The sequence below is a fragment of the Cygnus atratus genome, chromosome 2, assembly GCF_013377495.2.
Source record: "Cygnus atratus isolate AKBS03 ecotype Queensland, Australia chromosome 2, CAtr_DNAZoo_HiC_assembly, whole genome shotgun sequence".
NCBI lineage: Eukaryota > Metazoa > Chordata > Aves > Anseriformes > Anatidae > Cygnus > Cygnus atratus.
Window position 1 is genome coordinate 71,799,484 of NC_066363.1, and position 24,875 is coordinate 71,824,358.

The following is a 24,875-nucleotide window of genomic DNA, read 5'->3' on the forward strand; positions in this document are numbered from 1 at the left end:
TCTCGTAGTTCAAATACATTATTTCTAAGACCTAAATGAATTATATAAATAATATGCAACATGGCTGCTCAAACATTAAACTGTTTTCCCTCTGATTTCATCCGTCTTCCTCGGACACTTCAAAGTTGTGCTTTTTACTAACAGCAAGTCAGTTCAAATTGCTGTTACTTTTTTTTTTTTGAAGGGAAAATATGCAATAAGAAGCTGGAAAATGGTCTTCTTACACTGCTTTCAGTAACACGTGCCCCTTTTTATTTCTTGACCATTAATATTTTTGGTAATATTACTGTACAATAAATATGTTTAAATGATCAGCATTTAACAAGGCTGGATGTGTTTTTTTCTCAGTGGACTGCACAGCAGACTGCTCAACACATGACTATCAACACAACAAAATATAAGCAACCTTTCATCCCTGACTATATATACTTCCTGCACAGTGTATTACACTAAAGTCATCATGGTATTTTATTCTCTTCAACTGATATGTGAACAACCCGTCACTGCTGTGCTGCTAAACTGTATCAATCCCATAAACGAAGATTTTTTTAGATTTTATTTCTCCCCCCCTTATATTGCTGATCCAGAAAAACTTGTCTTAAAGAAACTTCAGTGAAGTCCCCAGAGTGAACGCTTGAGTTGAGAAACACTCAAGTATTCTGCAAAGGGACAGGGGAACTCATCTTGTCCTATAGGCTGCCTGATGTGAAAAAATACAAACGACTACTAGGATTTTATTTTGGGGAGGATGCGTTTCTCTCTTACACTCGAGTGTAAGATCAGACGTCTTAGAAGGTCTTGTCAAGGAGCTATACTGTTTTTCTTTAACGATTAGATGCAACTGTTTAACTCCTGTTTTTCTCCAAGGTAACTGTAGTACACAAGTTCTTCAATGCAGCACTGTCACTTTTAGCTGACACTTTGACACTTTTGACACTTTTAGCAACACTTTGTGTCGCTTTTAGCTGACTGCCCTGCTAAATAAACAAAAATGCACACCTACTGAAATTTGGGGTGTTCCACTGTCTGCTTCTCTACACAGACTCTTCTAAGCTAACTGACAGGTCATCTCTCATGGGAAACACTTCCTTTGGTCCACACTACTCTCATCCAGCTCTCCTGAGAAGAATGCCACCTACTCCAGTCTGAGGTCATCCAAAATGTGGAATGTGATCTGACAGTGCTTAGTCCAAAGTCGTGATTTACTAAATCAGCATAGATTCCTTAAATGCATCTTTGCATGAAAATGAGTCTTTCAGTGTCACATCAATGCTATTGTAGACTTGTCTTCTATTTAGAAAAGCGTATAATGTTATTACTATTCTATATGGGCTGTTTTATTTTTACTAAAACAGCAGAAGGGCTGGGATCTTCCAGGTCAGCATTTGTGAAAGAAACTGGTCATGCAGAAGAGGCATTTCTATCACACTACTTTTGTTTAGAAAAGTGAAGAAGTTTTATTTCTGTCAACAGAAGCATAAAGTTGTTTAAAACAACTCTGCCCATATGCTGGAAGCAATTTTTTTTTACATTTTTTTTTTCCCCTCAAGGACAACTCTTTTAACCCCTTTTCACAAACTAAACTCATTTTCTTCTTCAGCCTCCACATTCTTCAGCTGGGATACTTCTAGTTCAAGGCCTCTAAAAGTCAAACAGCTAAGAAAGATGAGCTGAGCATTCCTTGAGTTGCAGAGCAGCTGCACAAAAAAGAAAAATTGCATTTTCAAGTGCCAAACGAAGAATACTTTTAACCCACAAGAACATCAGAACTTTTTTGGGGATATCACAAGATAGTTTTAACTCTTTCTGTGAAGAACGTCATTCTGATCGTTTTCAACGGGTTTCAATGCAAACAGTATGAACTGGTGACCATTTACCTTGATGCATTACTGCAACTTCCTGGCATAAGCTAACCACACATTGCCTACATCTGTGCACTGAATTCAGTCATAAAAGGAAATCAAATGCTTCCCACTTTATTAACTAACATTAGCAGCAGAAACAAGTATTCTTACATAATTACAAATCAGTAATGAAATAACATTCAGATTTGACTTTAAACTGGATCGCCATTTCTCTAAGTCTAAGCACGTATTGGTAGAGGTCATGCACTGAGATTATAATTCTAAAATAACTGGTTTAAAATATAGTTAAAAATGACAGCTACCTCTCATTTTTATCCAAGTCAGAAAAGGTTCCTGGCTAACAGCTTAGTGCATCATCCTTTTCAATAAGGAGCATATGATAGCAATTAGAACAAAGACATTGTTGTAATACAGTTAGTTACACTTCAGTACCTCTTTTAAGCACATACAGCCATGGGCTTCCACCACTTCAGAACTGAGCATTCACAGTAACTTTAATACATTCTTGACCATCATTAAGATTCCTCATGAATTGTCAATTATTTATTTATTTTTAAATAAATTATGCTATCCTACACCAACGATTGTGTTTAACTGGGAAAACATTGTCTTATGTCCTTACTTCAGTCTTTGACCTCTGACCACATCTTTGCTCCCTGTTCTTTATCTGCCTGGGATCATAACAAAACAGAACAGAAGATATGAGTAGATACCTGATCTTCACAACTCTTAAGCCTTTTTACTATCCTTACTATGAAGTATTTTTGCTATGTTCCTTTGGTTATTATATATTTAGATTCACAGTATGAATAACAAACTATTGACCAATGCCACAGCTTTAATGGTGTTATAATGTTGAAATACACATCCGTGACACAGTATTATACATTTTCAGGTGTGGGACATAAGGGGAGAGGATATATGAAGTATTTGGTTTTAGCTGAGGACTACAAGGATTGCAGCATACTGAAAGCAATCAGCAAGCAAAGCTCATTCTACAACTTCTACAAATTTTTCAAAAAATATATAAAACAATAGCTCTTTCATTCTCTGTGCCCTCAAAAATTACCCCATTATCTGTGCATTTACATTAATATCTCTTCTTTTGCAACCCTAAAATGCACTGCTGTAGTACAGTTCCCATACTGCTCCAGTACAGTTCCCATAGCTCCTCCTCCTATTCCTTCCTGTTTAACTTGGACCAAAATGTTCTGACCTCTACTAAATCTCAATAGCACATCTGTAAAAATGATCCTGAGCTATATCCCACTTGTTATCACAAAGACAAAAAAAAGACAAATTAATTCCAGAAAAATTGGAACCTTTTGATTAGACTATTTTCTCAATCCTTATTTGTCAATAGCAAAGGACGAGGAAGTAACGTTAATTCAACGGTAGTTTCAGAAGTGATAAATGGGGAGAGCAGGCTTTACTATAATGATTTTTCAGGTCACTGCTTTAGAAATGTTTGTCCTTTTTCAATAAAAAAAGGTTTGATTCATAAAATAAGAAGTTCTTAACAGGTTTGGGCCTAGTATTATCTCTTTTTTTTTACTGCCAAAACCTGTTACAGAGAAATAATTGTGAACAAAGGAAGTTATGTATGACAAAGTGTGTATGTTTTGCATAGAAATTGCCTCCATTTGCATACTGATAAACACTTTTTTTAAAATCAAAATTATGATTTTGTTTTTCTCAGCTGATAAGATCTCCAATCTTGTATTTGATAAAACATTTCCAAGGAAGTACGTGATGTATATCCTTCATAAAATCAATTCAAATATATAAATATATATATTTATAAAAAGTGATTATGATCTGAATCCTCTTTTTCAACGTGTCACACATATTGTTGTTTTCCTGTATTGAAAAATACACAGTTTAACAAACTGGAGATCCAGCTAAACAGTTTTTAATGAATAGCAATTAACACTTCCGTGGCTATCACATAATTAAAACATTTCATTAAAAACATTTCATTAAAAGGAAAAAAAAAAAAGTGTTACCTTGTGCTACAATTACTTTGCATCTATGTCATATATAGGGCACAACTTAGATCCCTGCAAACGGAAATGCGTAGGTGACCCCACCCTTAAAGACCCAATTATGCTACTGGGGATCCATTCACCCACATTCATCCAGTTAGGTGACAGTGCCCTATCTGATCTACAACAGACCACCAGAAATATTTTTTTCTGTATTTCACCCATCCTGCAACAATGCATATGCATACATATTGGAAAAGCATCCACAATGTTCAAATTTAAATACAAAAAGAAGAAATCAAGTCCCAAGACATAATGGAATGCTCACTTTTAATTCTTACAATTTTGTCTATTTGCCTACATGTACTACTTTCTTTTAAATTAACCTCTAAAAAAGTCTACTTCCACATACAGGACATTTTTTTTTTCTTCCCCCAATATCAAATATTTATTAATGCTGTTTTGGAGCCAACATTTTAATTAGCATCAAGACAGTGAAAATCTTAACTATGGAAAGACACTTTGGACTTTAAGAAATCTAAATTATAAACTCTGTCATAGCCAAACACCAATAACATCTGCTTTTAAAATATCTATTTTAAAATCTATTTAGCTAAATTTAATTAGCACATTTATTTCCACGGGAATGTGCTAGATCACATTTCAAAAAACCATATTTGTTAAATTGCTGTGAAGTTTTAGGTCCAACTACTTTCTTCTTGTCCTGGCTGTTGGTTTTATTAAGATAAAAATTAAACTTCAAAACAACAGGCATACCACAAAGGGACACAGTGCCCTATCTCCTACTAATGAATTATGGTTCTGTCAGCATGTGGCTCCATATAAAGTATTTGCCTCTCTGACATTTTGAGGCTTGTAAGCTGTCCCATCGCTGGGACAAAGTAGAAATCACCCAGTATTTTGTTCCATTTGGATTTAGTTTAAGAATTATACAAGACTTGTGCAATTTAACCTCTACGTATATATTAAGATTCAATTATTCTCTTGTAAGAGGCCTTAGATTAGCATTAGAGGCAAAGCTCTCAAGAACTAGACTGTTATAACAAATAGCAAACTGATCTTAGAACTAGTATGGAAACTTAGGACATCATACAGATTAATTATAGGAACCCTCGGTTTATATTATGTTGTACAAAAAGGCCATCAGAATCAATTTACAGTACCTTTCATCTTGTCCCAGATCCTCACTGTCTGGCATTTCAGACGTAAAAAAAAATTATGTCTCACTCTCTCTACCAATTTAGATAATCCAGGCAAAGATCTTCTAGTCTGCTTTGTGTTTTAGAAGCACCACACCAGGAACCTGTTCTGTTTGCAGTGGAGAAAAGCTCCTTCCTCAGAGAGCAAATGTTTACAACACATCCTAAGTGTCTGCTTGTCTTGAATGAAGTTCGGAGTGTTCTGTGTTGATTGGCCACTGCTATAAATAAACAAGTCGTGACTCACCTCGCACACTATGACAGGGTGTTTAGTAGCAAGCACAGCCAAGAGCACAACATTTTTTTTTCTTTGGGTCATGTGAGAGAAAATCACCACCCAGTTATTACATCTTATTTTTCTGCTTCCACTGGAATTCTTCCTCAATGTCTTTCATTTGCTCAGGTGCAAGTGAGCATAAACCAAAATGATACGAAGCTAAATGGCACAGCGCTTTAAAGTAACACATTTAGAAAACTTAAGAGTGAAGAGCTTACTGTAACTGTAAAAATTTCTATTTTTTACTTCTCACAAAGTGCCAGTCACAACCTGTCAGAACAAGCAAAATTTTTTTCCACTGACTAAAGTCACAGCCGAAATAAAAACTTAGCAATTCTTTTAAAATATGGATTAGGAAGAGAAGTTTTCATTAAAGATTAATTGCATTATTTTTAAGTTCTGATTCCAAACTTGTCTGCCACAAGCAGTCTCAGCTGTCATAGGTATAGTGGCAAATTATACTGGCAGTCCTCTCATAAATGAAAGAATGCCGACAGGTGGAGGCTTTCTGCCAAAATACTTCCAAACTCTTTGTGAGCAATCTAAGGTGCACTAACAAAATCACTTTCCTCATATCGCTTTTTGCTGCATGCATGACAGGGATTCTGTCACTCCAGCTACACCAGCTATGTTTCTATTAACTTTCAACACCCCAGCCACCTTATCTGTGCTGATGAAGCTTTGTAGTGCAGCCCAAGACTCCAGAGGTCATGTATTTATGTTGTTCAGCACTGCTCCTTCGCACAGCTTCTTTCTTCCATTTAACAGCCTGACCTGTTCTTTGTATGTTTTCAAACAATTATCCCATCCAAAGACCCTCACATGGATTTTTTTTTCTCTATAAGGGAGTCCACACCAAGACTTAGATCTGCCTGTCCAGCATGTAAAAATTGTCCTGGGAATGTCACATCTTAAAGATAAAAAAATAAAATAAAGCTGGAACAAAGCCATGGCAGATCAAAAATAACCACCTTGTATCCTCAATTTGTTAAGCTGTACTTGATGCCTTGTGGGTCCTACAGCTGGATGCTGCTTAACTTTCCAAACTACAAGCGACCATATCCGTTCTTCTTATTTCAATATAAAATGCTTCAAAACAAATAGTAAGATCTAAATAAAAATTGTAAAAATTCCCCAAACAGCATAATCAGAGATCTATTACTTTAAATTGTATGATTTATATTTACTTTGCAAGTATCTAAATTAATGAAGTGATCTCAGGAAATGGTGAGAAAACAAAACAAAACAAAAAAGGAACACCGGGTGTCTGTGAAGAACAACTTATTTTACTATTAGCATTTACTGTTACTTTACTATTTAGCATTCTCATTAGTTCTTTTCTCCTTTTCTTAATCCCATCCAATCTTCTGTATCCATACCTTTCCTCAACCTTTTGTATGACATGTCATTCTTGTAACAGTTTAATCCTACTGGACTTTAAACAGAAAAGAGGGAGAATAAAAACAGGAATAAAATCCTAGTTCTAAATTATTATATGTACACACTCATATATATATAAAACCTTGTGTAATTTATTGTTTTATATATAAATATAAATAAAAGCCCTGTCCTACTCAGAAGTTCCACGGCAAACTATACCTGCTTATTTGAATATTCTTTTATTTTTTCTACTTACATGTATAGCTGAAATAATGAGAGCTGTGTTTCCTTCTAGATTACCCTGAAACAACAGAACTGCTTAACTCCAAACGTTCCTTAGTAAAATCTTTATCTGTGACAGTTTCATTTTCAGATCAAAATTCTGAAGTCTGACAAGTAGGAAAAGAATAAAAACAAATAACTGAAATCTGCAAACAGGCAAAAGCAACATTCAAAATGTAAATGCAGCATCAAAAATGAAAGCAAAACTAAGCCTTCTGTAAAACTTTAATTTCTCTTGTTTGTTCATATGCATTACAATACAGTTTAACATAGCCACTTACATTTTACTGTGACACCACACCCTTTTTAATATCTTTGATGGCCACATTTGTAAGCTGAAGAGACTTCAGTATTGTGCTTATCCCTGTGTACCACTATTGGAACTTGCTATAATCCCTATTTTTCCAGTACTACTTTGGACTCTTCATTCCCTTGTCATGCTCTCATAAAAATTATTATTTTTACAGAACCTTATCAGCACTCATCACTGCAACAGAAAAATGTTTCACAATTTACAATTCCTTAGAACTCTTCCCCTGCCCTCGGTGAGGTATGGAGGATATTATCACTCTACTTACTGATAGATTGGGTTCCAAACTGTCTACCAAATGAGTATCTAACTGAAATGTCAAGGACCTGTTACTTTGAAGGCAGAGCATTTATAAAGCACTCACGGACTACTCTACTGATTTCAGTGCTCATCATTTTTGCAAATCAGACTTCAAAACAGTATGAGCACATAGTTTACAGTACTGTTATGACAGTATTTTACCTCAAAGGTGGTTGTCTCAAGGACAACCATCTACAAAATTCACCACATTTTTTTTTGGTCTTACATCTTCCATACGCAAGGGAATGAGAGCTTGTATTGACCAAACTGTATTTTTCCAGCAGATATGGCTCCAGGCTACTTCACAGCTGCATGAAATGACAGTGAATGACTTCAAATACACGTGGGTGGGACAGCAGTAGGTGAACAAAAGCACTGTACTGAATCAGGCCAAAGAGTATCTGGCACCTCCAACGGTGTCCAGAAGTGCAGCCTAGGAAAAAATGCATTGCTACCTTCTCCAAATGTTCTTCCAGGCTCCAACTGTGTCTCATGGATTTCCAGAGCCAGCAGTGAGGTCTGTATTTTTAGCTCTCCTCAGTGGATTTTCATTCTGTGATAACATTTCGTAACATCTTGCAGGAAGGACGTCTGCAGATTAACTACGTGCTGTTTGAAAAATCACCTGATTTTAGCTGCTCTGAACTAGCCACTTCCAGCTTCAGCTGATTTCTAAGAACGTCTATGGGACCAGATAGATGACAGCTCTGTCACATTAGATTTTCACACTATTACTTTTACAGACCCTTACGATATTCTTTTTGATGGAACGGCAGAATTGTGAGGTGGAGCTGCCTAGAAAAAAGCTAGTATTAGAATTGTTAAAAATCCGTTTTAAACTTTTTCAACACGGAAAACTCAAAGTAACAAGGAATGACAGAACTGAGGAGGGAAAAGCTGTTTCCCTATCTACATTTTCACTGTTCTTTTCCTAACTCTTCCCATGTATACTGTAACCAATTTAGGATGGAAGAGACCAGAAACATACACTGTTATTCCAGGTGAGGGCATGACATCTATTTATACCTCATCATTAAGATATTTTTATTCTGTCTCTGTACCTTTCTTAGCAATTCTAATTTGTTTTTGGCAATTAGTAATTACTACACTGACATTTTTGTCACTGACAATTCATTATGATCAAACCATCTAATTTCTGAATAAGAATGGCCAGTTCAGAACTAATAACTTTATGCAGAGATTCAGAACTAGTTTTTCCTCTTATAGCAGCCTTTTGGACTTTATTGGTCAGCTCTTCCCATAAATGCACTGTTTTAATACTTTAAAGAACAGAGTTGTGAAGCATGGTTCCCCTTTTCTAAGAAAAGAGTTGCTCCTCCCCAGAAGTATTGTCTTTAACCAGCAGTTTACTTTTTTTTGGTGTTGTTTCCTTCCATATTCCACCAGTTTGCCCAGTACAGACTACATCACCAGCCCACAGCACCCTAGGTGTCCCCTACAACTTTTTTTTTTTTTTTTTAAATAATTGTGTATTACCACTAATGTCTTGGTACAAAAGTTACACAGTAAAGCTTGTAGTATTTCATCTTTGAATTCCTGTAGAGCCCTAACACTATTTGTTATTATTCTGTTTATCACCCTCTTCTAGAGAGGCTGCAGTTTGCTGTAGATTCTTTGAAGATTATTCTAATGGGAAAGAAATCCTAAAGAAGATTATTATAACGGGAACCTTCCTAACTTTTCACAGTGAACACAAACAGAAAATCCATTTAGTTCTTCTGCTATGGCCAGATCTCTAAATTCTTCTCTTCTACTTTATCATCTACTGGCACTAAAAAGTGTCTCAAAGATTTCCTGCTCCTGATGTGTTAACAGGACTATCAAGATAAATCAACTACATTTACTGATTACACTAATCGTCACATTTTTACCTTTTCAGTGAGTTGCTCCTCACACTCGGTTCGCCTTCATTACCACAGCTGTATACAAAACTTTCCATAGTACACAGTCTTCTTCATTACATTTAGATAACGTTAAGAAATCATCCTTACTTCTGATCATCTACATTACCCTCTTTTAAGTAAAAAAAAAAAAAAAAAAAAAAAAAAAAAACCACCTTCTTTAGACTACTTCCTTGATTGTTGGTAACTGCTCTCTTTACACACATGAATTAAGAAACCCTCCCAAAGATGTGCTAGCGCATAGATCAGATGCCAGCCTGACATACTACTTGATCAGGAATTCCTACCTGTTATGTTCTTATCTTTGATTCGGACTGAACATATATCACAATCATCAAGTAAATGGCCTCACAAAACAGTGTAGACATCTGCATGAAACTTTCCTTTTACAGATAGCCACTGAAGAATTCAAAGGATGTCATCATCAAGAGAAGAAAATAAGCGTACGTTCTTGACAGAGACAAGAATGCAGCTACTGAGTAGCTGAGAGGATTGGAAATAGTGTAGATGCACTGTTTTACATACTCAGATACTGAACATGCTCAAGAACTTCAGCAGGTGGGTGAAAGACAACACGCTGTCCATGTGGAGTACAAGGAGGATAATCTGGCACTGTGTGGTTGACAGCGTATCCCACTTAGTCTGCAAACCTACAAGTATTTTAGTTAGTCATGCTTTAACTTGTCTACCAGCTCCAGAACTAGTCACAATCACTGCTGCCTTCTGTGTCTCTCCTCATCTAGAAAGACAGTAAGAGGGTGTTTTTCATGTATAACCCTGGTCAAATTATTCAGCTATGAGTGAGTCTCACTTTTAATAATGTGAATAAAAATAACAAACATCATACTATATACTTATAAACTATCTAAAAAAACTTCAACTGACTCATAGCATAAAATCAAATTACAAAAATAATATATAGTTTAGATCAGATTTCCAGAAGAAATGGGAAGTCTAGCTTTTTACTTTTTGTAGACAGTTTATGCTGATATTACTTTCAGCAAGAGTCTGTTTAAAAGTTTAAAAATTACCATAATTTCAAAAGCATGTTTAAGATTAAACTCATTTGAAATGCATGTTACTTGTAAGAAAACCTCTCTTTTTAATAACATAAACAAAGTTCCCCAAAATACAGTATTTTTTCCCCTTTTTTCAATATAGAAGAGTGAATAGACTGGTCACATTTATGTGTACGTGCATGCATGTACATTTATGCATTTATACATGCACACATGAAAAAGTAAATGTTTTACTATATTTCATCAATTTGAAATGCACACCCAATTTTCCAGTTTTTTCAACATCCAAATTTGTTGAATACCTGTCCCAATTCTTTCTATCTAAATCCAACTTCAAATTAGATACGTTTTTTATATTATATTATCTTATAGTTACTTAACTTTGAGATCTCATCATACACTACAAGGTACAGGAAGCTTGTTTTAGAAGAGATGAAGCCTTTCATACAAGCATAAATGAACAATCATCAAGACAGACCTGCTGAATATGCACAGTTCTTTGCAGTATTATACAGTATTATACCAGGTATGACCTCAGTCTGGTAAGCATTGTGCTAGAAGAAAGCAAACCTTAAGACACCTACTACACACGAAACAGTTTTGTATTATCTGTACATGAGACTAGGAATGAAAAAAAAAAAGATCTTTCAACCGAAGACCAACAAAAGTAAAGAAAATATGCACTCTGGATTTTTTTCTCTCTCCTCATGTAATCCTGCATATTATGTGGGACTCTTTCTTCATACCTGAATAAAATAACTACTTGTTACAGCATTTTTTAAATCACAAGCTGCATATTCAGGAAAACAAAACAAAACAAAGCCAACATTCGGATTTGACAAAAAAAAGATACGTGACATTCAAAAAGCTAAACATGATATATCACATGCAAGAAATATTTACTCAGCAGAATAAAGCACATGAATATGCATTTCGAAAGAATCATGAAAAAATGGAATATCATAGCAACACGACTATCAACAGACACCCAAACCTGACTTGTATCAGGAACAATAAACTGTCATTGTGAGATATTAGTGTTTCAACATAAAGCACGCATAACAGCGCGCCACTGTGCATGAGCGTATTTCCAAGTTTTTGAACACAGGCAGAAAGAAGAGTTAAAGGAAGTAAGAGACACTTCAACAGCATTTAAAAAACAAGTAACTACAGTCACATGAAGATAGCAAATCTCCTTCTAGTACGAATATGATAGATCATGCTAGAGTTGTGTGACAAACAGAGAAGAGCTGGAGACAGGGTTGTAGAAGATCTTACCACTAAGGCTGAAAATCTCAACTCCCTTGGGGCTTTTTGGCCATGGGATCTCAAACAGCTATAAAAGAAACACATTTTGGAGAAAAAAACAACAAAAAAAAAAAACAACAAAACACGTCACCTAGCAATGATCTGAGCAATTTGTAAAGATAACTGAATATTTTGCCATTTTTTTTGAAGAGACTTTACACACCATATCATGAAATTGTTATTTTGTTTACTATACCACGTTTACAATTTCCTGAAGACCTAGAAAGGTACTTATGCACTAGTTCATCTACAATCGTGATCTGTAATTTAGTTAAGTCACATTAAAATGCAAATTCTTTCTGAGGCATACACTCAAGATTTTGAAACCTGCATCTCCACCAGTTTCTCTTGGTTTGTAGCAACCTGAATCTGCTTATTCTCAGCAATGATTTCTTCTGCCACTGAAAAGAGGTGAACTATATGTAAGGCAGACCAAATAGCAAGATATTTATACAATGAAATCAGCTTGCATTGAATGAATTGGTAAAGGATAAAAAATACTTAAGGACACATGAAGACTTTAAAATATTTTTCGAAAGTGTTGATACAAAGCATTAAAGCACAAACCTGAGAAATTTGTTGCCTTCTAATGTAACTCTTAAACACAGCGCAAAGCAATGCAAAAAAACCCAACCAACCAAACAAAAAAACCCACAGACTGCCATTGAGCTACCAAAGAAAAGAGAATATTTGGATGATATTTCTCTATGTAATTAAACTCAAAGTAAGAAATCACTCAGCTTTGCAGAATCTCTAAGATTACTATGACACTCAGGGACACATACTGACAAATGCCCATGTCCAAATGATTTTGCTAATATGCTAACAGTTTGCTAAGAGAACCCACCATTACTTTGACACTGACGTCTTCCTATGAAGAGAAGGATATGAGCCAGTTTTCCACCTTATTAAATAATTTATTCTTAGATGCAACATAAGAATATCTCAGAGCGGAGAGTGCAATTGCAAGCCATAACTAGATCAAAGTCCAGGTCACCAGCCCTGAATTAGACATTACAAACTTAAGGATAAATTGTCACAGGACTTCATGTACATTATAATGGATTCATAGAACACAGTTACATATTATCGATTACTTTCATTGACATCAACTTGTTCTTATGCCCCAACTCAATCAGCCAAAGTTCTTGATTAATATTCGGGATTGCTAGCCAGGTTTTTTCATTCTAAATATGACTTTATATTGGTTCTTCTGGTTGCCCTTCTGGGCTTCATCCTTTGTTAATGCCTACGTCACAAAAGAGAGAGAGATTACCAAATTATACTGTTAACTTTTCTCATCAATTTATCTATTTTTTGATTTACTGTGTGATGGAAGATAAAGTCTCTTAATGTTTGCTATGTCTGAAATTAAAACCAGAATAAAATTCTCTCCCTACAAAAAGGGTTTTTTCACTAGAATCATCCTTATTTAGTCTCACTGTAAGAGCTTATAAAAATGCAGATCTGTGACACAAGAGTATTAAACTATCACTGCTGTGACTTGATTTAGGCCAGATTTTTTCTGACAGACCAATAAGTAATTTGTATGCTACTTATTACTACTTTCCAACTCCAATACATGTAACGGCACATTAGTAAATCTAATACAACAAAATCAAAATGTAAATTTATATAAACAAAGGTTGAAGTATTTACCAACTAAAACAGATCAGTGAAAATAATGCATGACATTTTAGAAGCCACATACTTGTGTATGCAGAGCAACCAAAATGTTAAAAGCAAAACAATAAAAAAACAAAACAACAACAATATATAGGAACTCATCATCACAGTTCAAGTTACCATTTAATCTCAATTACAGCTCTGCCAGTTGGAAGAAGACATATAAGCTTCTTAAATGCTAACATCAAAACAAAAAAAAATACTCTTGAATAATATCACAGACAACAGAATAGGAGGGTGAGATGGGCAATAATGAGAAATAGCATCTGAAATACATTAGACATAGAAATGGTATGTTTCACATGATGGCAATGCATATACATATACAATTGCCGACTTAATAGGATGATTAATTCTGAGATTCACTGATGAAAACAAAGTAAACTTTTATCCTGGAGTGACTAGTATACCCAATTTCTTTCTGGAGCTTCTCCAAAGCAAATACTTGTCAAACCACAATCCTTCTGAACTTTTAGCATCCAGCTCTCTGTGAAATAACTGCAAATTTAAAGCTAGGAAGGCCAATAAAACACCACAGAGCTCCACAGAGAAAGCAAGAGGGCAGCCAAGATTGCAACAGAGAAGTCAACCCCCTCCTACAATCACACCTTCCCACAAAAAACTACAGAGCTAAACCATTCTGGGGATAATACAAGCCAAGAGACATTCAGATCAGGAGCAATGATCAGTGCAGAGCTGCAGCCTAGCCTGTTTGTCATCGAGCACACAGGCAGACTTACAATTTAGAGGAATGCCCTGAACTGGTTGTGTAAATGGTGCCAGAGCACTCAGCCAGAAGTGCTGAACCTGATAACCTTAGCCCTGCCTTAAAAGATCATAATAGGGATGACATTCTGCTGAGAGGCTGACAATGCTATCAGGAAGACAAATTAACTTCACTTATCTAGACTTTTGTACCAAAGTATATAATAATTTAATTTCCCCGTTCCTTTCCTATTTTTTATTTAAGTTCAATCCATTTCACAAGGGCTTTTAGACCACATATACAGAACACCTTGTTTCGCAAGGCAGAATAGCAGCCCTGTTTTAACTTTCTTCTCCCTCATTTTTCATGGAGGCCTATAGATTTCTAAAGAAATCATTTATTAAGCTGTAGGAAGTATTTTTCAATTGCATATGTTGCCATCAGTATACTGAAGAATTAAGCTTTAAGTTTATAAGTTACTCATACATACTTGTATTTTATACACATAAACGTGTAAGCTGCATGGTATTTTGTTAAAGCTTTTGCTGTTTCCTTCAGAATGTTGTCCTCAGACATAACTCTGCTTTGAAAAACCTTCTCTGTTGATATACAGATGTCCTATACAGGAGGGAAACAGAAGGGTGAAAAAAATAAGTTTTACTTTAGTCCAGGGAAGTAAGCTTTTCTTATTAAAAAAAAAAAAAATAAAAAAGGTCTTTATTTGGCAAATATTCAGAGCACCTTAAATACACCAAATACATCGTCTTTCAACTACTTTTCAGGTGTCCTGCATTTCTCTCCAAATCACCCCAGGAACTGACAAAGGAAGCCCTAACAGACTGATTTCCATATGCTAAAGCTGTTCTTTAAAAAAAGAAGCAAAAAAAAACTCTCTTCAGTATGCAATTTCTTTGATTAATGACTGATTAAATAAATATTTTTTCCTAAGTACATCTGGAAGGGTTTTGAACAAAGGATTTGAAATAATTTTCAAAGTATTGAATGGAAAATTCTGCTTATATATCCTTTACAGAAGCTTCCTTAGAGCTCTATTTGTCATCAGATTAAGGAGTTTTCAGCTGAATTCCCACATGTTTTGAGACTTTGATTATAGTACAAAATACTGAGTTCAGCAAACAAATGATAACTGAAGTTGCCAAGCTGTCCATCCTAGGAAGACTGTGTGCTCAGGGCAAACTGACAATGGAATCAGTTTTGTTCCTGTACAGCTATGATGTGAAAACTTCTTCACACACATTTCGGGTCCTTGCAGTCAATACATAAGACAACAGTCCTACATGGTTTTGTTTCAGCTCGCATTCTACGGAAATATACAGGTGCATTTGGCTAAATGTTCTTAAAAATGTTAAGAAATTGTTTTTTGTTTGTTTTTAAAAGATCACATGCAAACCTCAGACATCACTGCTCTGACTGACTTTATGACACTGATCTCACACTCAAATGCATTAAAGCAAGTTCATCGACACATTCTGACCTTGAATTTCCCATGAATTTGTTGGTAACAACAGTGTAAAACTGGGCAATGGCTATCTAACATGCCCTTCCAGAATTTCTCAGACTTTAACATTTATTTACAAGTTACTACAAATTAAAATTACAAATTACAAATTATTACAAATTAAAACATACATAAATGCAGAAATAAATAGATGCATTTATTTCAGTCTTAAGTGACTACTTTAGTACTACGTCACTAAATGAAAAGTCTATGCTTGTAATGTGGTTAACAAAAACAGGTAAACTGGGCCAGCCAAAGGTTTATCTAGCCCTGTATCCTGTTTTTAACAGTTGCCAAAATTGAGTACCTGGGGGTACTGACGGAACAGAATAAGACGCAGGAAAATACGTAATGATACCTCTATAAAATACAATACAGCCTCAAATGAACTGTAGATCAGGGACTTTCAGAGGAGGTGACTTTGTATTTTAATAGCCTTCAATTAATTTGCTTCAATGAACTGTCTTGTAATCTATATTTTTAATCCACATGTACTTCTAGTTTTCACAACAATCCTGTGTTAAGGATTTCCAAAGCTTAATTGCATCCTTTTATTTTCTCAACCTGCTACTTGCTATTTTTATGCTTCCTCATTCCAATAATGGGAGAGAAAAAGCATGTTCCTTATGGTATCTTAGAAATACATCTAACAGAATGGTTCCAGCACACCCTGCTGAAGGACTCCTTCTGACCTTCCATTAACACAAAATTAGCCATTTACTCTCACCTGTCTCCCATATTCTTTTTTTTTTTTTATTGTTTGTTTAAAGCACAGGAAAATCTTCTCTTGAATTCCAGACTTATGTCCTTTTAGAACAAGGAAACTCAGCTAATGCCTGTTGGAAATTCTACTGGCCTACCTCAAACTCTACTCAGCGTTCTCTCGGTTTTCTTGTCTGTGATTTTTACCACAGATTTTTAAATACTTCTGACATTTAAAAATACTTACTTTAACATATTTCTACTACTTAAAAAGTGGACATTTTTTGTATTCACCACAAAATTCTCTTAAAAATTATCCTGACGTTATCAACTGGCCTACAGTAATGTCAATGGCCATAACTATGTCAGTGATCTCTTAGATGTACTCCTAATCAAAGCACTTAATAAGAAATGGCTTAAGAAATGGAAGAGGATCGTTCTCGTTATAGAAAATCTTACCTAGGAAAAGAAGGTGTTTGTCATATGATGCTGTGAACATAACATATAGCAGGACTTGAAAGAACTTCCATATTTTTAAGCTACAGTAAATATTTATTTCTGAAAATTTTTGTTAAATTGGACTCCTGAGTACATCTGGTTACCTCACACATATTCCAGGAATGGGGAAACTTACCCTGAGCATGAAAAACAACATGAATATATGCCGCCCTCTATTTTCCTCAGTGTAAAAATTAAAGATGCTTAAGAGCAGAATTCCATTGTTATTTAGATTCTGACTACAGCATTTTTGAATATAAGCAGAGAAAGAATTTAGGCACCAAATGCACTTCAGTAGGTAAACATGCAACGTATGCAACATCTCTTCTGCAAGTAAGAAGAAAAAAAGCAGACCCAGGGAAGGAATATCATAACATTTGTTTCAAAATAGCTGAGCTGTTTTATTCAACTGTATGTTGAAACACGTAAAAGAATATAACATGTTACTCTGCTGATAGGCTCACATGCTTTAACAAAACTGTGTGCCAGGACATTCCTTACTAAATTAGTGACTAATCAGATGTTGTGCTGGGAAACACACCCTCACGTGTTACAACAACCCAGGCGTCTGCAACAAGAAAAAAAATGGGTCTACAACTAAGTTCTCATGCCCTCAGTAAATAATTTCCATCATGCGTTTTGTAATCTAATGCCTGTATTTGGCAAACCAGATGCAATTAAAGGTCAATACCCTACTGCTTTATAAACTCTTGCTATTGACTGTCACCGTTCTAAAGATTCTACGCAATGAAACCCTTTTGGTTACACAACAACATGCAGTATATTCTTATAAATTCCTTGTTCCATTATAAAGCATTATAAAGGAAGTAAGAAACATTTGAGTTGTCAGATTAACTAAAGTTGACTTTTTTTTTTTCCCCTTTCTTCTTATTACCCTTAAATTTCCAATACGCTTTATAAGTTATTTAGAATTTGAAAACTTGACATTAACTCAACAGGCTGTTGGGAAACATGCACATACTTTCTTTTTGTGCAAAACATTCTTGCTGCATATGGGGAGTGTATTGCTTTTGGAAAACTGCATAGCACTATAGACCTTACAACCTGTGTTCTTGTTGTTGAGATTTGAGACAGTACAAAATGTTACTTAAATAATACAGTTTATCAAGCCACATACAATGGTACAGAAAAACAAGCTTCCTAAGCAGAGAAAAGAGCCATGGATTCAATGACTTGTGTCTCAGGTTCTAGAAACCTTTTCATTGTCTGCAGAATGATGTGAACACTGGTCTGACAATGCTGCAACCAATATTCAGGTACAACTGCCCTGGAACAATTCAATTTCCATGTAGAATCTCATATATATATATATATATATATATATATATATATATATATATATATTCTCTTAATTGGATTGATGCTGATTGATGTGGCAAGAAAAATTCTGTGACTGGCATCAACTGTGACAAGCAATCACTGAAAACGGGAGGCAAATGCCTGTGATAAATAAACCTATGGCAGATTTGGGATTTTGATTCAGTAACCTTTCCATGTGGGACAAATTTTAGTTTTGTCCCCAAATAGTAAAATAACAAAAGCAACACTTCTTCCTAAAGGAAACAGATAATTTAGACCAACATTAAAAGGGAAAAAAAAGCCAATTGTACTTACAGCAGAAAAATACCTCTTTAATATTTTTGTTTGGCATAACCCATACCATTTCCTTTTCATGCAGTCTTTCATTATTATATTAAAATACAAAACACAATTAAGTTTGCTACCTGCTTTTTTGAGATTTTATTCAAATATGATTTGACCTGTTTCAGAAAAGCTACTTCAAAATGAAACAGTCCATTTTTTCTTAATCCTAAAAGTAGTATCTCTATTTAAAGTAACACTGGGGGCTCCCTGAATGCTATAGTTTATAAATACCCTTTAAGATGACAAGTCAAATGACTTCAGGATTGTAAGTTATCTCCCACAGTTGTTCAACTGTTAAAATGGAAAGCGGTAAGAATAGAATAAAAATATCCATGGTGAAAATGTTACATGTGCAATGGAATAAACATAAGGAACAAGGCACATGAGCGTCCTAACATTAATCTTTACACTTAAATTTACCCTTTACCCTTTAAAAAGGTCAATTTTATGAACTTCTCTGTTGATGAGCAATTTGAGGTCTGTCATACTGTACAAAGGTCCACACTGGTCAGAAATGCAGCCTTCCTCTCTGTACTCGTGATCTGTCCCATGCTTATTGCAATAATATTCTGGTAGTTCAGGCATTTATAATAATTCCATGCAACGCTCCCTAATTATAAAGAGCTTTTTAGAAAATATACACAAGGCAAAAAATATCAGCATTACATTTGTGAACAGAACAAATCCCTGAGACAATCAAACACACCAAATAACTATTTGGTAATCAAACAGGCTGTTCCTAAACTAGACAGTAGTTCAAACGTACTGTAAGATAAGACCATACAGAGAGTTACAAACAGAATGTGTTGACTGTATGTCAGTTTTCTGTCCTCTTCACCAGGCTTCGTACCTTGCTACTCTAAAAAAAATACTGTTGTTTGTTAACCAATTCAAAGATAAAACAATCAGCTGAGATCTCGCTGTCTAGAAAAATGGCTGAAACATTTTATTAAGTCTGCCTGGGCTCTTGGATATCTTTAATGCAGAAGAAAGCCTTACTGACTCTTTAAGAGTTTGGAGTTGCGCTAAAAAGGGCATTCTTCACTTCATGAGAGATTGACTTTTCCAGTTTACACTGTCTACAGCCCCTTGGAATACAATACCTCAACTTGAAAATAAAAAAATTAAAGATCTCACACCAACCAATGACCTTGTTTTAGTGTATTGATATACAGCTACTTCTGCACAGACACAACAATAACTTGCAAGACATCTGAAATAGATTCCCACCATAAATTAGAAAATCCCAGAATACCAAATGCTAATTCAAATAGGTTCATGGATGAAGAATAAATATTCAGGGTGAGAGCTGACAGAGGCAGGGAATTGCAGGCTCTTCATTTCAGAATGCTGTGACTGTATCCAAGTTTTCTCCATTCCCTGTCTGAGCCTGGTAGGAAGTATCTTGCTGCCCTTCAAGAGACAGTTCATAACGTGAGGCTGAGTTCAACATATGTGCTGAAGTACACCTGTCTAAGAAAGAACATTACTTTTTGGCTGACATTTTATGAGAGTATGTTTAAACCTTTTGGATTCTCCAACTGGATATTTATCTAAGATAAGAAGGGTCTTTTCCACTTTCCCCCACATACACTTCATTCCAAGTTTCACTTTCTTATTGAGGAAATACATGTCAATCATGTCCTTGAACAGATTTTCCTATAATGCTATTTAGGTAAGCAGCCAAAATAAGAGCGTACTCCTCTACACCCTGCCTCTGAAGCATGCTATTCATAATAAACACTTTGTTAATATAAACGAGTCAAAAAAGTAACAAAGCAAAGTGTTTTACACCGCAAGTGCAGTACTAATCAGATTTGACAACAACATATACAATGTATGTGCCAGAAGCTGAGAATTTCCAAGCAATTTTGAATAAGTAGAGAAAGAACAATAGATGCTATGCCTTAGCAAACAGAATTCAGTATTTCTGAAAAGCTGATCTGCTCAAAAATGGTCAGTGAACACCATCTGCTTAGATTTAGGAAGTACGTGAGCGTTTTCTCTTTTTCTACAACTCATTTAATACTTTATGTGGAGCTCTTGCACCCCAGAACAAGCAAAGCTAATTAATTGCTTCAACAGGGGTCCCTCAAGACATACAGAAAAAGTAAGGCAGATGGTACTAGCACAATTTTCTCTTGAGTATTTCAGGTATAATTTTCCTATAGAGATGTTCACTGGCTTAAGAAATCAACCCGTGAAGATGGGATACATAAGTATTTTAAGAGAAGCTTGCAGCTCTCACCTTACATCCAAAATGCGTCCCACAAACTTAACACAGGAGAGGGTACATTCTCTTTTCCCTATAGTAAGGCTTTTAAAGCTTTATCTCTCATGCTAAAAAACACTTGTGATAATACTGCTGCATCAGTGTGGAACAAGAAAGTATTAACAAGTGAAGGACACCTTTAAACTCCCTCGCTGAAAGCTGAGAAAACTTGGCAAACTACAGGCAACTGAATGTTCTTGCACTGTACAAATGAGCAAATTCAACTGCAGGATCTGCCATACTTGCTCTTGCCTAAGACAGGAGAGTAGATCTAGACACTTGTTTTTGAGATGGTACAAAAGTGAAGAAAGGGACAAGTGGCACAGGAGAACTGCAGAGTAACACCAGCTATTATTGCATTTTTCTCTGGCTCATTTCTCCACCCACCTCCTCGACTAAACTGACTGTATTCACTTTATCAATCTTCCTTCAACTCTCATCAGCTTTCAGGAGCTGTTTTGTTTTCTTAATGCTGAAAACAAGCTGAAGGTTAAAAAAAACACACTGAAAACAACAACAACTTTGGAGGTTACATTTTTCCTCAGTGGTGCTAATACGGGTATTATGTGACATGCCAGCAAGAATGACACAGAGCTATCAAAACTGGGTCAGCTCAGAATTAGCAGTTCTTAGGTTGTTCACAATGTAAAAATCCACCTGGTTGCACTCACAGACACCTTTAACAGAACTGCATTTTGGGCATAAACAGATCCATAGGCAAAACTCTTATGAATAATTGAAAGGTGACTATAGCTCCATACTTACTCAAAAAAATAAACAAAGGTAGAGCTGGCTTTATGTTACAAGTTGCTGAAGAAAAGCTGACATAGGTTTATATATAAAGTGATGAACAAAGGCTGTATTTCCATCCTCCCATCATTATGAAGCTAGCATTTTTTCAACTGAGTGCAAGAGTTCATTTTTACCAATGAGTAACAAAGGAAATTAATTACTGAGTCACTTTTGCACAGGATGCAGCATATCCTGCAGTTTGCAAAGACTATATTTATGTCAGGTATTTATTTCACACATTTAACCATGGATGCAATGACTTCACTTAAATAAAGGTATTTTAAACACACACGTCTCATTGTGCTGGTGCCCAGGTGACCTATTTTCCAACGTGGAGGCAAACTGACAAAATGCTATGTACAAGGACTTCTAGAAGCCTCCACATGAAAACTCCTATTCCATGCTATTTCTCCTTCTGATTTATACAAGAAATAGCATTCATTTATCCATGAGAAGAAACTAAAAAGAATGCTTCAAAACGCTTAGAAATGATCAGCTTGGACAGTCTGATTTGATAGAAATTTCAGTATTCTTCTGTATCTTAAAGTTTAATTAAAGATTTGCACAAAAACACTTTTGCTATCAGAAGAACAGGAAAAAAAAATCAGAAGTAAACAAGGACAATCTCCTGAATGACTCCCTAGTATCTTGGTGCTGCAAAACCCAAGCCAAAATATACAGTAACTAATAAACCTGTCAGAGCTGTCTAAGTAGTTTACAAATTTTTAAATAACTCTTGATAATTCTGACTACGACTAGTTAATGAATTAAAAAAATATTATTAGAGGAAAAGACAGGAATGAAAAGACTAATCCATTTCTTCAGGAGTTACAGTTTATTAAAGGTAGAAAAATAGAGTGATCCAGGCAACTTCAGATCAACTGCTCTCACTTAGATACTTGGAGAGATACTAATTTAATAACACAGCTGAGAAGCTGTTAAAGCAGTCAACAAGGATTACTCCATATACAAACAAGCAAAAAAGAAGGCATATTTCTTTTTAAAAGTAATTAACTTGCAGTAAAGAAGAAAATAGGAGCATACATCTTAACTCTTGTAATGCTTTTGAAACTTTCCTATATAAGATTTAAAAACAAACTGTTAAAATATGTCCTATATGCAGTACCAATAACTGCACATTTAATAAAAAAGTCACACCAAAAGGCAAATATTAGAAAAATCTCATTATATGAGATTTATACATCCTTAGCACTTTCATGGAATACCTGTGCTAATCCTTCAGATGACTCAGTGAAAATACCCTGGGAGGAGTGGCAGATGCTATAGCAGACAGAATCAGGGTTCACAGAGGAACTCAGACTGAAAAATGATAGGAAACTATCAACCTGTCAAATTCACTAGGGATGTATGATATTCAATGAGCCAAATACACAAATGCAAAAAATAGAAATACTAAACAAATATTATAGAGAAAAAGAAGAGTGTTCCCATCAGAATCTAAGCAGCTGGAAGTTATTTACAATAGTCTCAGAGAAAATAGATCTATGCCTGGGATGTATTTGCAAGATGTTTATAATATATAGCACAATTAATCTCTTTTACTTAACAATGAGAAGGCCTTGGTTTGATGTAACATGCTAAGAAATACATGGATACTGAGAGAAGAGCAACATGAATGATCAAAGTTTCAAAAAGCCTAAATCACAAGTCAGCAAATATCAAACTGGGGTGATGGAATATATCCCAGTTAAAAACAGCTAAAGAAACCTCAGTAAAATTCCCCTGGTCCTTTGCTTCTGTCCTTGCTTCCTCAGAAGTTACTTTTTCTAGATATCACAAGAATGCCTTATTGCTATTTTTAACTGATAGGGACAGAAAACAAGTTAGAGTTACAGAAGTAGATATGCAGTGTTTGGTAATTGTAAAGAGGCTAGACAATTTCGGTATTTTCTCCTCTCACCTCTTCCATGCAAACTCCATAACAAAAGTTGAATTGAGCTCCTGGAGCTGAGGAAGAGGGAAATGTCATGTGATGGCTCAGGAAGAATCACATTGAAGACAAATTACTAGAGAATCACGGGAAGTTGGTCTGACCTCAAAAGTTTGTAAGCCACTCTTTTCGTGAGAAGAAATCCGTTACATGCAGAAAAACAAAAACAAAAGCAGAACTACCAACTACAACAAACCAACAAAAGATACTGTTAAGATACACAATACAGAGTATCTACAAAGGTTATGCCACCTCCTTCCTTTCCCTGGGCTTAAGAAAAGAGCCAACCAACAAAGAAGCAAGTATAGGTGTATAGGAAAACACATTAAATGCTCTTCAGACTTCAAGTGTGACTCTTTTGCCTAAGTTATAGACTTTCTATTAAACTTTTATTACTTTTTGTTCCTGTAAGAAAACTAATATACCAAATGTTACCAGAGTGTTGATTTTGTAGTTTACCAAATATAAAAATAAACTCTGAAGAAGAACCCGCTACCCGAGAACTAAGTTAACAACTTGGGAATGACCAACCACTAAGCATGAAAAAGGTAACGCACTATTAAAAAAAATACTAGCGTCAAGCTGTTTTTATAATGGATACATTTTTTTCTGCAATTTACAGGAGCTTGGGCTTTTAAATATATGTATGGGGAGAGAGAGAGAGAGAGTGTATAATATTTAACCATGCATGTTGCTATATAAATCGGGACAATACATTATCTAAAACAGAATAATTCCATTTTTATATTTGAGCAGTACAGTGGCTACTGTATAAATAAAATCTAAATTCAATCTGTAAATAAAGCTCACATTTCATTTGCTAAGACTGTAGTTCCACAAGTACATATCTGTTTTCTGCAGGACTGCAACCACTTTTTTTTTTTAAACCAAAAACATGTAAGAGTCATATGTTTAAGGAGAACTACTTGAGGTATGTTGTATAGCTTTTATGTAGCTATATATATTTCACAACATAAACTCATAGGAACATATAAGCTAAAATGAACAGAACAGCAAACTTTGTCAGGAGTAGAACTCTGATTGCACTTGATGCCTTCAGATTACACTGAAGCAACCCAAGAAGGCAATATTTGCATTCTGAAGAATATTTTTGCTTACTAGACTACATCCTGCCCTCTGTCTGCTGAGGCATTTAAGAGATCCACAGGGAAGTGTTTTTTTGTTTGTTCTAATGTCTGTTACCAGACTTCATGCA

General features: G+C 35.2%; 1 protein-coding gene across 5 annotated transcripts in view; it reads right to left on the reverse strand.

Annotated features, from left to right (window-relative positions):
- The window catches only part of RETREG1 (reticulophagy regulator 1), a 64,795-nt gene that overhangs the window by 18,173 nt on the left and 21,747 nt on the right, over positions 1 to 24,875 (reverse strand). For 3 of the 5 annotated variants that reach the window (XM_035560320.2, XM_035560322.1, XM_035560321.2), the window contains one exon: positions 14,751 to 14,878. The exons of 1 other annotated variant lie outside the window; for it this stretch is intronic. In XM_035560320.2, coding sequence (XP_035416213.1) covers positions 14,751 to 14,836 — 86 coding nt within the window. In that variant the 5' untranslated portion in view covers positions 14,837 to 14,878. Of the gene's footprint in view, positions 1 to 5,034; positions 5,255 to 14,750; positions 14,879 to 24,875 lie in introns of those variants that run through there. One more of the 5 variants, XM_035560323.2, reaches the window with a different exon arrangement.